At 46.0% G+C, this 14,811-nt stretch overlaps 1 protein-coding gene across 3 annotated transcripts in view; it reads right to left on the minus strand.

Moving 5' to 3' along the window:
• The window catches only part of LOC139416870 (cyclic AMP-dependent transcription factor ATF-7-like), a 40,264-nt gene that overhangs the window by 5,002 nt on the left and 20,451 nt on the right, over positions 1-14,811 (minus strand). For 2 of the 3 annotated variants that reach the window (XM_071166023.1, XM_071166021.1), the window contains 8 exons: positions 13,033-13,129; positions 11,114-11,244; positions 10,577-10,738; positions 9,565-9,752; positions 5,154-5,238; positions 4,749-4,862; positions 4,183-4,323; positions 690-878 (listed from right to left, as the gene is read on the minus strand). In XM_071166023.1, coding sequence (XP_071022124.1) covers positions 690-878; positions 4,183-4,323; positions 4,749-4,862; positions 5,154-5,238; positions 9,565-9,752; positions 10,577-10,738; positions 11,114-11,244; positions 13,033-13,129 — 1,107 coding nt within the window. Of the gene's footprint in view, positions 1-689; positions 879-4,182; positions 4,324-4,748; positions 4,863-5,153; positions 5,239-9,564; positions 9,753-10,576; positions 10,739-11,113; positions 11,245-13,017; positions 13,130-14,811 lie in introns of all 3 variants that reach the window. The other variant, XM_071166022.1, reaches the window with a different exon arrangement.

Raw genomic sequence — 14,811 nt, forward strand, 5'->3', positions numbered from 1 at the left:
TTGATGAAGCAATGAGAGTGATATATATTTATTGATGAATTTTTGGGGGGACAGGGACAATGCACATCAAGTAACAATGCTGTAAATGTGCCAGATTTAGCAAGCTGGCAGTTTATCTGTAGTCCCTGGGCAGATGGATAAAAACATTTAAGAAAGCAGCATGGTATGCACATCTCCAATGTATGGGGCAGGAACAAAGCATTGGGGACTGAATCGCAGCATTAAACTGTGTGAACTGTGTGATAAAGCATTGGGGACTGAATAGCAGCATTAAACTGTGTGATAAAGCATAGGGGACTGAATAGCAGCATTAAACTGTGATAAAGCATTGGGGACTGAATAGTAGCATTAAACTGTGTGATAAAGCATTGGGGACTGAATAGCAGCATTAAACTGTGTGATAAAGCATTGGGGACTGAATAGCAGCATTAAACTGTGTGATAAAGCATTGGGGACTGAATAGCAGCAATTATCTGTGTGACAAAGCATTGGGGACTGAATAGCAGCATTAAACTGTGTGAGCTTTCCTTTTTTTCCTCTGACATGTCTGTTGACTCACACAGATAGAGAAAGGCAACGATAATGCTGAGAGACAAGTCAAACTGGTCGACAGACATATCTCAATGAGTGAGTGGCTGGAGAGATGAGAGCAGAGTAGTGTGACCTTACACTCACTCACACACACTCACCGCCAGGGAGACGTTCATGGAGGAGAGCTCCTCGGCCTTCTTCTCCAGGGAGTTGACCCAGACTTTGCGTTTCTGTCGGCAGCGCGAGGCGGCTGCCCGGTTCCGCTCCAGGAAACGCTGCCGTCTATCGTCCGGGTCGTCCCCCGCTGCACGGCGCCGTCGACCACCGGTAGGCTGAGCCGGAGACACCTGGAGGGGAGAGGGAGAGAGGGGGGGGTGGTAGAGTCATAGCAGCAGGCAGACATGGGTTGAGACAGGGAAGTGGGCTAGACAGATTGAGCTCAACACTGGAAGTCCCAGAACAAGACTGATTAAAAAAAAAGTATTTTAGTGCCTAAATTATAATTGTACTGATGTCAATGAACCACGAGTCATGAAGATCCAAGTCAAGAGGGTTTTGATAATTGTCTATTGTGGCCACAAAAGTGTCCATGTGTACTCTTTACAATTTATATGCGCGCGTGTGTGTGTGTGTATATTCATTTCGCCTAAGTGGAGATCTTTTCTACTTCACCTGTCCATCTCCTCATTTGAATTCCATTATGTCACTGTCACTTGTCCACTCAAACTTAACATTGTTGTCATCTATCACCCACCAGGTGCTGTTAGAGAGTTCCTCAATGAGCTTGACCCCTTGATAAGCTAGTTTCCTGACGATGACTCACCACTCATCGTTCTGGGCAACTTCAATCTCCCGACATCTGCCTTTGATTAATTTCTTTCCAACTCTTTCTTTCCCCTCTTTGCCTAATTTGACCTCACCAGTCCCACTCACATGCCAGGCATTACGCTCATCTTCCCTCTCCAGGTCTCTGATCACTACTTTGCTTCCTTTTCGGTCTCCCTTACCTCTAACCCTACCCACTTAGCCCCTACACAGACGGTCACGTGTCGTTGCAATCTTCGCTCTCTCTCCCCCACTACTCTCTCCTCTTCTATCCCATCATCTCTTCCTTATGCTAAATCATTCTCCCTCCTGTTTCCTAATTCTGCCTCTTCGACCCTACTCTCCTCCCTTTCCACATCCTATGACTCGCACTGTCCCCTTTCCTCCCGGTCGGCTCGGCCCTCCCCTCCGGCGCCATGGCTGAGTGGCTCATTGTGAGCATACAGAACAGGGCTAGGACCCGGTTTTCCACCTTAATCCCCCACCCGCTCCCTCCTCCCTCTCTGCGGGCGACTTTGTCAACCACTTTGAAAAGAAGGTTGACGACATCCTCTCCTCATTCACTCAGCCTATTGAGTCCACTGATCCCACTTACACCGAACTACCCTACGCTTTGACCTCTTTCTCCAGATGAAATCGTGAGACTAGAGAGGTCCGGCTGCCTGACAACCTGCCCGCTCGACCCCATCCCCTCATCCAGACCATCAACACATCCCTGACCACTGGCTGTTTCCCCTCTGACTTTAAAATGGCCAGAGTCGCTCCCCTCCTCAAGAAACCAACATTCGACCTCTCTGATATCAAAAAGTACAGACTGGTAACCCTTCTTTCTTTTCTTTTCTTTCCAAAACACTTGACCGTGCAGTTTTTCACTATCTCTCTCAGAACAAACTTCTTGACCACATAACCAGTCATGCTTCAAGACGAGTCACTCAACCGAGACTGCTCTCTTCTGTGTCACGGAGGCTCTACGCACTGCCAAAGCTGACTCACTCTCCTCCTAGATCTGTACGCTGTCATCAACACCGTGAACCACCAGATTCTCCTCTACACCCTCTCAGATTGCAAAGAAACTTGGCGTGACCCTGGACAACAAATCCTGAGACAAATCATTCTCTGCAAAAACAAAAGCAGAGACTCGCTCCTGCAGGTTCATGCACTACAACATCTGTAGAGTACAACCCTACCTCACACAGGAAGTGACGCAGGTCCTAATCCAGGCACTTGTCATCTCCTGTCTGGACTACTGCAACTCACTGTTGGTTGGGCTCCCTGCTTGTGCCTTGAAATCCCTGCAACTTATCCAGAATGCCGCAGGCCACCTGGTGTTCAACCTTCCCAAGATCTCCCATGTCACCCTGCTCCTCCGCACACTCCACTGGCTTCCAGTCGAAGCGCGCATCCATTACAAGACCATGGTACATGCCTACGGAGCAGCAAAAGGAACTGCCATTCTCTTCCTACCTTCAGACTCAAACCCGATATCCCAACCTGAGTACTACCAAGTTCTGCGTCTCTTGGCCCTCCAACCCCTCCGGAAGGGAATCTCCCACTCAGTCCAGTTCTTCTCTGTCCTGGAATCCCTGTCCATCTTCCGAAAACATCTGAAACCACCCCCCCCCCCACTGACTTGGCTGATAGCTACTTAACCTGTTGCGTCTACCAAACCCGGATCCGGGATTCTATTTACAGACCTAAGCTCATTACCATAACGCAACGTTAACTATTCATGAAAATCGCAAATGAAATTAAATAAATATGCCATCTCTCAAGCTTAGCCTTTTGTAAACAACACTGTCATCTCAGATTTTCAAAATATGCTTCTCAACCATAGGAAAACAATCATTTGTGTAAAAGTGGCTAGCTAGCGTAGCATTTAGCGTTAGCATTAGCGTTAGCATCCAGCACGCAAGATTTCAACAAAAACATAAAAGCCTTCAAATAAAATCATTTACCTTTGAAGAACTTCGGATGTTTTCAATGAGGAGACTCTCAGTTAGATAGCAGATGCTCAGTTTTTCCAAAAAAGATTCTTTGTGAATTCGAAATAGCTCCGTTTTCTACATCACATTTGGCTACCAAAAAAAAAAACGAAAATTCAGTCCTCAAAACGCGAACTTTTTTCCAAATTAACTCCATAATATCGACTGAAAACATGGCAAACGTTGTTTAGAATCAATCCTCAAGGTGTTTTTCACATATCTCTTCAATGATATATCGTTCGTGGAAGCATGGTTTCTCCCCTCAATCAAATGGAAAAGTACAAGCAGCTGGCGTTTGCGCACCGAATTCCACGCAGGACACCAGGCGGACACTTGGAAAATGTAGTCTCTTATGGTCAATCTTCCAATGATATGCCTACAAATACGTCACAATGCTGCTAACACCTTGGGGGAACGACAGAAAGTGTAGGCTCATTCCTTGCGCAATCACAGCCATATAAGGAGACAATGGAAAACAGAGCTTCAGAGATTCTGCTCATTTCCTGGTTGACGCATCATCTTGGTTTCGCCTGTAGAATGAGTTCTGGGGCACTTACAGACAATATCTTTGCAGATTCTGAAACTTCAGAGTGTTTTCTTTCAAAAACTGTCAAGAATATGCATAGTCGAGCATCTTTTCGTGACAAAATATCGCGCTTAAAACGGGAACGTTTTTTATCCAAAAATGAAATAGCGCCCCTAGAGATCAAAGAGGTTAAGAAACGTTGTTGTTCCACCTAGCTATCTTAAGATGAATGCACTCTAAGTTGCTCTGGATAAGAGAGTCTGCTAAATTACTAAAATGGCTGTGCAGGGGAGGGTCCATGTCTCTATGTTGTCCTACCTGGGGCTGTGCGGGGGAGGGTGCGTCTGGGTGCTGCACCAATAGCTGGCTCTGCTCCATCCTCTGGGGGTGCATGGGGCTGCCGGCCACACCCCCCATCTGACCCCCTAAACTCTGCTGTGCTAGTGCTGCCTTCAGCCTCTACAGGAGACAGGACAACCAGGGCCATGTTAACATTAACCCCCCCCACACACACACACACACATAACACTATACACACAGAGAGACACAACCACACACACACCTGTCCATTCATGTTATCACTCCCAATGTACCTGCTTAAACACACCTGATTATGTATCTGATCTTTTCCTATACAAGCACTTCGAATGTTCATCAAAACTATTATTGGACTGCAATCTGTCATGTGATGAACATACAGAGAGTGGGAGGGAACAAACACTATAGGGAAGAAAAGAAAGAGAGAAGGAAAGGTGAACCGGAGAAAGGAGAAACAGAGAAAAGCAAGATCGAAAGCGAGAGACAGAGAGATGTTGAGTGAGAAAGAGCAAGAAAGCTAAAGCGACAGAAATAGAGAGAGACAGAAATAGAGAGAGAGCTCTCACCATCTTGGCCTCAGAGTGTGTGGTGTACGCGGGGTGGGAGCCGCTGCTGCCGCCTCCCAGAGGAGGACCAGGGATGCCGGGAATGTTGGGCACCATGTGCATGGGCCGGGCCAGCTGGAGACAACACACACGCACTTTAACGACCTAGTCGGAGCTCAGGCTGGCAAAGTGAGATACTACCTCAATGTCAGGCTTTATATGCTTCTATGTGAATCAATACACATTATAGACAACTAGTGCAAGCATACAATTTCATTATTTTAAAAAACTGGATCAACCTAGACTTTGACTGATATGTTGCTACTCCCTTAGCGAAGGTCAGCTTCCGCGTCAATCAGAATTGGCAACAACCACAGTTCCCAAACCAGACAAGGACAGACAGGTGGGTGAAGGCAGGGCACGTACAGAAATGACAGAGGGTATCTGCATAGGACCAGGCAGGAGCCCATTGGTAAGGTGCATCATCACAGGGTAGTGGCCAGTGGGAGAGCTACAGAAAACAAAAAGAGGTAGAGGGTTACTGGTGGAAGAAAAACATCTATTTAAAAAGCTTAATCTTTCCCTCTGATAGGGTAGGTGGAATTGACACCATATTGGACACACCTATCCAATCCTTTCAGATGTACAGAAGTGGCCTAGTGAGTAGGTATAGAGTTAGTTAGAGATCTATTCTTTGTATCTGTCCCATAATGGCGACTATGACTGCACAGGTAGATCCATTGAAGCCATCTCCATTATGAAGAAGTCAATTTTATTTTTGTGTTTGAAAAAAGCAGAAAGCTTATAATGGTGATTTACCGACACCTGCAGTGCTGGAGTCCTGAACCAAATCCTGTGTGTCATTAATTTATTGTGGCCATGGCAGTGATACTGCTTAAAGCCATTTACAAACCAGGTAACCCAATTTGAAGGAGAATCCAATACTCTGATCATTGGCTAATCCCACCCGACCCATAGCAAAAACAGGTCAAATCCAACGAGATCTCTCGTAACTAACTACATTGCCTTCAGAAATGATTCACATCCCTGGACTTTTTCCACATTTTGTTGTGTTACAGCCTGAATTTAAAATGGATTAACATTTAGATTTTTTTGTCATGGGGAACACACACAGTGGAAATATGTTTTTAGAATTTTTTACAAATTGATTAAAAATGAAAAGATGAAATGTCCCCTTTGATATGGAAAGCCTAAATAAGTTCAGGTGTAAAAATGTGCTTTACAAGTCACAAAATAAGTTGCATGGACTCACTGTGTGTGCAATAATACTGTTTAACATTATTTTTTGAATGACTACCTCATCTCTGTACCCACACATACAGATAATTGCAAGGTCCCTCAGTCGAGCAGTGAGGTTTTCCAATGCCTCGCAAAGAAGGGCACCTAATGGTAGACGGGTAAAAAATAAATAAAAAAGCAGACATTGAATATCCCTTTTAGCATGGTGAAGTGATTAATTACACTTTGGATGATGTACACCCATTCACTGCAAAGATACAGATGTCCTAACTCAGTTTAGGGCTGTCCCAGACTCCCCCAAAAAAATCAAAAGTCAGGACAGTTGTCTGTTCTTTCGACTGATCTAAATAAACATTTTCCATATATAGATACATCCTATGTGTTTTAATCAAATCAACTATATGCACGGAGCTTGTCTGATGCTTTAAGCACACTGTTTGATGAAAGACACAAATTACTAGAGGGAGTCCGACCTCAATTGATTTGATTGTGCCGGGCCCGTCTCAGACTTGCTGTGCTGTGTTGAAAATAAAAAAAGACAGCGAGTGACTGTGTGACTAGCACCCATTGTCTCGCTCTCCTCCCTGCTGCAGCGATCACCACAGAGCATCAATGTGCATCGCACTGTCCGTGTTAATGAAGCGAAAACATAATAACAGCCATTTCTGACTGAAAAGTTGTCACCGAAAATCCCTAATTTGTTTAGGAGAAAAAAAAATCCCTATTCCCTCAACCCTTGCTCTCTTTACGTGACATAAATGCATCGCATACCTTAAATCACATCAATAAATTGGTCATAGACTCTGAATGCCGCAACACATGTGACAGCAAAATGGATGCAGAGGACGTGACAAACTTGAAATGGGAGAATGTTTACTGGTTGCTCAGGAGGTAAAGGAGAAGTTTGTTGTGGAAAATAGTTCAGATCAAGAAAAATAAAGGTAAGGAGCAAACGCTGTGTGCATATTATGTTATTATTATTATTATTATTATTATTATTATTATTATTATTATTATTATTATTATTATGTGCCAAACAGGTGCTGTTAGATTGTCATTTTTCTGACTGTTTGGAACAATGTAAACATTAAATCAATGTTAAGCCTACTAGAGAGTCTGTTGTAATATTTTGTAAAGCCTTTATTACAAAGAAGACTAACAGTCACATTCATTCGTGAATACATTTTCCGAAATGGAACGGTTTAGGCCTATTTATTGTTTATGCTAATTATTCCACAGCCACTTCATTTTATTTGAATACAAATGCTTGGTTGCATTTCAAATCATGAATGACTCGTATGCTGTGTGATGACATGAACAAATAAATGATAGATTGATACAGTAGCCCGTAGAAGTATTGAAATATAGTCCTAAGTAAGTTACGGTGTTAAGATTAAACAGGCCTACAGATCGATGGTGGTTATACAAGGCTGCTATACCCTGCCTACTAATGATGATGACATGACTTATTATAATAATAATAATAAATAATAGGAATGAGATCAAGGAAAAAGGAGGGTTATTATTATTATTATAAATATAATTTTTTCTGACAATTTGGAAGAATGTAAACAATAAATAAATAATACCAGAGAGGCTGGTCTGTAAAGCCTTTATTACATCAAAGCACAGACTTAAAACAGCTAAACTTGTGAAATTGTTTATCCAACATGTGGTTGCATGAGGGTCGATGCTCACGGTATCAGTAAGCTATTAAACAAACACTTGAACAGGTTACAGAAGCAGAAACTGTCATATTTCAGTAGATGTAAACACAGCAAAAATAGAAAATTCCCTTTTCAGGACCCTGTCTTTCAAAGATAATTCGTAAAAATCCAAATAACTTCACAGATCTTCATTGTAAAGGGTTTAAACACTGTTTCTCATGCAATGTCAAATGAACCATAAACAATTAATGAACATGCACCTGTGGAACGGTCGTGAAGACACTAACAGCTTACAGACACATGGCAATTAAGGTCACAGTTATGAAAACTTTGTAGTGTACTGAGGCCTTTCTACTGACTCTGAAAAACACCAAAAGAAAAATGCACAGGGTCCCTGCTCATCTGCGTGAACATGCCTTAGGCATGCTGCAAGGAGGCATGAGGACTGCAGACGTGGCCAGGGCAATAAATTGCAATGTCCGTACTGTGAGACGCCTAAGACAGCGCTACAGGGAGACAGGACGGACAGCTGATCATCCTCGCAGTGGCAGACCACGAGTAACAACATCTGCACAGGATTGGTACATCCGAACATCACATCTGCGGGACAGGTACAGGATGGCAACAACTGTCCGAGTTACACCAGGAACGCACAATCCCTCCATCAGTACTCAGACTGTCCGCGATAGGCTGAGAGAGGCTGCGAGGGGCTGAACTGAGGGCTTGTAGGCCTGTTGTAAGACAGGTCCTCACCAGACATCACCGGCAACAACGTTGCCTATGAGCACAATCCCACTGTCACTGGAACAGACAGGACTGGCAAAAAGTGCTCTTAACTGACAAGTCAAAGTTTTGTCTCACCACGCACAGGTGATGGCCGGATTCGCGTTTATCATCGAATGAATGAGCGTTACACCAAGACATGTACTGTGGAGAGGGATCGATTTGGAGGTGGTCACAGCACCATCGGACTGAGCTTGTTGTCATTGCAGGCAATCTCAACGCTGTGCGTTACAGGGAAGACATCCTCCTCCCTCATGTGGTACCCTTCCTGCAGGCTCATCCTGACATGACTCTCCAGCATGACAATGACAACAGCCATGCTGCTCGTTCTGTGTGTGATTTCCTGCAGGAATAACAGTGTTCTGCCATGGCCAGTGAAGAGCCCGGATCTCAATCCCATTGAGCACGTCTGGGACCTGTTGGATCGGAGGGTGAGGGCTAGGGCCATTCTCCCAAGAAATGTCCGGGAACTTGCAGGTGCCTTGGTGGAAAGGTGGGGTAACATCTCACAGCAAGAACTGGCAAATCTGGCGCTGTCGATGAGCAGGAGACGCACTGCAGTACTTGTTCAGTTTGTCTCAATTGTTGAATCTTATGTTCATACAAATATTTACACGTTACGTTTTCTGAAAATAAACGCAGTTGACAGTGAGAGGATGTTTCTTTTTTGCTGAATTTATATGGTTGATTTATAAAGCCAGGCACATTTAACAGTTAGGTTATTGACTATAGACCTAATTAAGTTGAGGTTTCCTCTCTCCTGACTTTTCTTAGACAAAGGTAAGGGCTGTTTTCTCGTCGCATAATTCCACGGCTGCCTTCACTACATTGTTCTCAACACCAATATGCTAGTTAACTTTGCTATTCAGCACAACATGGTCTAAGAAAAGGCACCAATTCAAAAGCGCACTTACGTGCTTCAGAACCACGACAGCCATGCTTGCGGCTTTACAGCAAAGAAAATGGCTCGTCTCTAGCCTAAACAGTTGTAAAAAGGATTGATGTAGGATTCAGCATACAAAAGCCATCTTTAACAGGAGCTCCAGGCCCCATGGAGGACTAGCCTGGGTCCAGATCTGAGCAGTCTTCAAATCTAGAACCAGGCTTGTGCAGGACCAGTCACTCACCCCAGCAGGGTGCGGTTGGAGGGTGGGGTGGGTGTGATGACGGAGGTGGGTGAAGGCATGGTTGGCTGCAGGGCGTCAAAGCCCAAGTGGAGTGGCAGAGAGCCTGGTCTGGGACGCATAGGGAGGGCACCGTGCCTCACGATGGTGGGGGTGGGGGCAGAACTCAGCACTGACCTCGGGGGAGTGTCCTGAGAGAAGACAGGAGAGATTGTTAGTTCAACAACAGATGTTTAGTAGTGTTAGGTTCTAATTTTTCAGAGTAAATAACTCACGGACACTACAGAAGATTAACCAAGTTGAATTATTCCCAAATGGTTGTTACAGCTGTATTCAGACAGAAAAAAAACATTTCTCAACATCACAGGTGTATTATATCCCACTTAAGACACTCCTCCTTCTCTCCAATCCTTACATCTTATGGTTCCACAGGAAGAAGGTAATAGGATAATACAATTGATTATTATAACTCCCTTCAGGGGATCTGACCTGACCTCCTGACCTAAACCCCTCCTTCGCCTAATCCACAGATGTCCATCTGCTTCCCCTATAGCAATCCTGTGATCTCCTCCCGTCCACACAGCACATTCCACAGCCACTCTGTCTTTCTACAGATCTCACTCCTAATATACTATGCGTCTACTATGCTGTGATCTATCATGTCTTTAATATCTCAATGTTCAAAGTTTAGAATCCAACAGTAGAAGGTCAATTCTAGGTTTAATACAGCCTCTTTCCCAATGCATTGTAGATTGTTTCTTGATAGCTCAGACATAGTAAAGATCCTGTCAGACGCTCTCCATCAACAAACCACAGTGCCCACCCATCCTGGTCTCGCACACCTACCGTTCCTCTGGCACTCCTCGGTCCCCTTCCTTTGGGTGTGACTGTAGGGACATGACTGGCATGTCAACCCATAACTCTAATCCTAACCAGAACCAATTTGGTAATTCAACATGGGTTTGCTGGTCAGTCATGTCCCCTAAGTTTTGAACCCTACCTTTCCTCAACTCACCATGGCATCCCTGCTGCTGTCTGACATGCTGGAGAAGGAATCAGGACTTCCTGGTGGGGAAGAGTCAACCTCCACAGGCTCCTCCTCCTTCACCTTCATGGCTTCTGCTGACGGTGTCTGCAAGCTCATGTGTAGGGCCACCTCTCTGTGGGGGGCAGGCAGCTGGAGGGGAGGGGAGGGAGGGAGACTGAGACACTATAAAGCACAGCAGAGATAGGATGGGGATATGTGACCGACTGGATTTCAATCCTGGTCTTCAGTGTGCAACACTACTGTGTTCTGAACAAAAGCCTAGACCTACTGCCAGTCTTCAGGTCTCAGATACAGAACCTAAATCAGGCAAACATGGTCTGTGGAACCACCTCAGTTCTACGATATTATAATATTATGCCATTTAGTAGAAGCTTTATCCAAAGCAGTCTTGTGTGCATACATTTTACACATGGGTGGTCCCGGGAATCAAACCCACCATCCTGGCCTTGCAAACGCCATGCTCTACCAAATAAGCTACATGAGGACCAAGTGATTTCTACTCACAGGGTTCTTGGCCCGCTTGTCATCGTCCTCCTGGGCCTTCCTGAACTCCTCAGCGAAGGAGCTAGCCAGCTCGTTGAACAGCCCCACCTCCTCACAGTTCTTCAGGAAGCGAGTGGGAGTAGGGGTCTGGTCTGGAACAGGAGGAAGAGAAACACAGAGAAATGTCTATTTTAGAAAATATCACCTTTTTTCAAAGTCCTTGGATTAATGTTTTATTCCAACACACTTTGGCAGAGATTTAAACATCAAATTAATCCAATATTCAACTAATCTCAGCAAAAAAAGAAACATCCTCTCACTGTCAACTGCGTTTATTTTCAGCAAACTTAACATGTGTAAATAATTATATGAACATAACTAGATTCAACAACTGAGAAACTGAATATGCACATGCATATGACTAACAGAAATTGAAAAATGTGTCCCTGAACAAAGGGGAGGTTCAAAACCAAATGTAACAGTCAGTATCTGGTGTGGCCACCAGCTGCATTAAGTACGGCAGTGCATCTCCTCCTCATGGACTGCACCAAATTTGCAAGTTCTTGCTGTGAGATGTTACCCCACTCTTCCACCAAGGCACCTACAAGTTCCCGGACATTTCTGGGGGGAATGGCCCTAGCCCTCCGATCCAACAGGTCCCAAACATGCTCAATGGGATTGAGATCCGGGCTCTTCGCTGGCCATGGCAGAACACTGACATTACTGTCTTGCAGGAAATCACACACAGAACGAGCAGTATGACTGGTGGCATTGTCATGCTGGAGGGTCATGTCAGGATGAGCCTGCAGGAAGGGTATCACATGAGGGAGGAGGATGTCTTCCCTGTAACGCACAGTGTTGAGATTGCCTGCAATGACAACAAGCTCAGTCCGATGATGCTGACACACCGCCCCAGACCGTGACGGACCCTCCACCTCCAAATCGATCCCGCTCCAGAGTACAGGCCTCGGTGTAATGCTCATTCCTTCGACGATAAACGCAAATCCAACCATCACCCCTGGTGTGACAAAACCGCGACTCGTCAGTGAAGAGCACTTTTTGCCAGCCCTGTCTGGTCCAGCGACGGTGGGTTTGTGCCCATAGGCGACGTTGTTGGCGGTGATGTCTGGTGAGGACCTGCCTTACAACAGGCCTACAAGCCCTCAGTCCAGCCTCTCAGCTTATTGTGGACAGTCTGAGCACTGATGAAGGGATTGTGCGTTCATGTTGTAACTCGGACAGTTGTGTTTGCCATCCTGTATCTGTCCCGTAGGTGTGATGTTCGGATGTACCTGTGCAGGTGTTGTTACACGTGGTCTGCCACTGCAAGGACAATCAGCTGTCTGTCCTGTAGTGCTGTCTTAGGCGTCTCACGGGACGGACATGGCAATTTATTGCCCTGGCAATATCTGCAGTCCTCATGCCTCCTTGCAGCATGCCTAAGGCACGTTCACACAGATAAGCACTGACCCTGGGCATGTTTCTTTTGGTGTTTTTCAGAGTCAGTAGAAAGGCCTCTGTAGTGTCCTAAGTTTTCATAACTGTGGCCTTAATTGCCTACCGTCTGTAAGCTGTTAGTGTCTTAACGACCGTTCCATAGGTGCATGTTCATTTATTGTTTATGGTTGTTTGAACATGCATAGGAAACAGTGTTCAAACCCGTTACAATGAAGATCTGTGAAGCTTTGGGGATTTTTACGAATTATCTTTGAAAGACAGGGTCCTGAAGTTTACTAGTAGGTCAACCACTAAAGGTGGACTTCAGAAAAGTCAAACTTAACAGGTGGGGACATCAGTGATCCTTTATCTGGCTAAAATGTTCTGGTAATCACGACTGACATGTGGGTATTAAACAACTGACAAAAGTACCAAATTAAAGAGATGCCAGAACAGTAGAGTAATAAAGTGAAATAGTTTAGACTCACTAGGAGAACCAGTACCTTGGATAATTACAGAGTCTGTCCTGGCAGGGCCAAACTTTAGACTCATCTCATGCTTGTGTTTGTGTACAGCCAGGTGGTCCTCGTTGGTAAACCTCTGGAGAGAGGGAGAGAGGGAGATAAGAGGGAAAGGAGGAGATGGAGTGGTGGAGTGGGGGGAGGGGAGGGGAGAGGAGAGAGTTAATGTCACACACACACACACACACACACGTCAGTTAGGGCCAGAAAGCACCTTAACCTCAATAGCATGTCACAGAATCCAATACATTTGACTGGCTATCTTATGGATAACACATAGTGTATCATTTTGGGATGCACAACAAAGAATATCCATGATATACAATACACTAGGATTTGTGTAATGCAGCCCCTTTTAGACTCTTTTAGCCGTAAGTGACATTCCTAAATGTCTAGGAAATGGCATTATCGACCGAACGCTACACACAAAGTGGCACAAAGTGCTGGATAGTGACAGTGTGTGAAAACACAATGAGCCAACAGCTTGCCATGCTCATAGTCAGGAAGTGGCAGGCTAGGGCGGTGGGAGGTGGCAGGCTAGGGCTGGGGAGGTGGCAGGCTAGGGCTGGGGAGGTGGCAGGCTAGGGCTACGGTGAGGGAGGTGGCAGGCTAGGGCTAAGGAAGTGGCAGGCTAGGGCTAGGGAGGTGACAGGCTAGGGCTACGGTTAGGGAGGTGGCAGGCTAGGGCTACGGTTAGGGAGGTGGCAGGCTAGGGCTAGGGAGGTGGCAGGCTAGGGAGGTGGCAGGCTAGGGCTAGGGAGGTGGCAGGCTAGGGCTAGGGAGGTGGCAGGCTAGGGCTAGGGAGGTGGCAGGCTAGGGCTAGGGAGGTGGCAGGCTAGGGAGATGGCAGGCTAGGGCTAGGGAGGTGGCAGGCTAGGGCTAAGGAAGTGGCAGGCTAGGGCTAAGGAAGTGGCAGGCTAGGGCTAAGGAAGTGGCAGGCTAGGGCTAAGGAAGTGGCAGGCTAGGGCTAAGGAAGTGGCAGGCTAGGGCTAGGGAGGTGGCAGGCTAGGGCTAAGGAAGTGGCAGGCTAGGGCTAAGGAAGTGGCAGGCTAGGGCTAGGGAGGTGGCAGGCTAGGGCTAGGGAGGTGGCAGGCTAGGGCTAGGGAGGTGGCAGGCTAGGGCTAGGGAGGTGGCAGGCTAGGGCTAGGGAGGTGGCAGGTCAGGGCTAGGGAGGTGGCAGGTCAGGGCTATCATTTGTAAGAAGTATGGCCAACTGAACAAGTAGCCTAGCGCACAAGTATGTGTTTATCGAAGGGATTCGTCCTTCTCTGCTTGCAACACATCTGCAGAAGCATGTCAACCAACCAAGCACACCAAGCTGTTACAAGTCTTCCTCTGTCAGTCTTTCAGCCAAGCACACCAAGGTGCTACAGTAGTCTTCCTCTGTCAGTCTTTCAGCCAAGCACACCAAGGTGCTACAGTAGTCTTCCTCTGTCAGTCTTTCAGCCAAGCACACCAAGATGCTACAGTAGTCTTCCTCTGTCAGTCTTTCAGCCAAGCACACCAAGATGCTACAGTAGTCTTCCTCTGTCAGTCTTTCAGCCAAGCACACCAAGATGCTACAGTAGTCTTCCTCTGTCAGTCTTTCAGCCAAGCACACCAAGGTGCTACAGTAGTCTTCCTCTGTCAGTCTTTCAGCCAAGCACACCAAGATGCTACAGTAGTCTTCCTCTGTCAGTCTTTCAGCCAAGCACACCAAGGTGCTACAGTAGTCTTCCTCTGTCAGTCTTTCAGCCAAGCACACCAAGATGCTACAGTAGT

Source organism: Oncorhynchus clarkii, chromosome 9 (assembly GCF_045791955.1).
Source record: "Oncorhynchus clarkii lewisi isolate Uvic-CL-2024 chromosome 9, UVic_Ocla_1.0, whole genome shotgun sequence".
In the NCBI taxonomy this organism is placed as follows: domain Eukaryota; kingdom Metazoa; phylum Chordata; class Actinopteri; order Salmoniformes; family Salmonidae; genus Oncorhynchus; species Oncorhynchus clarkii.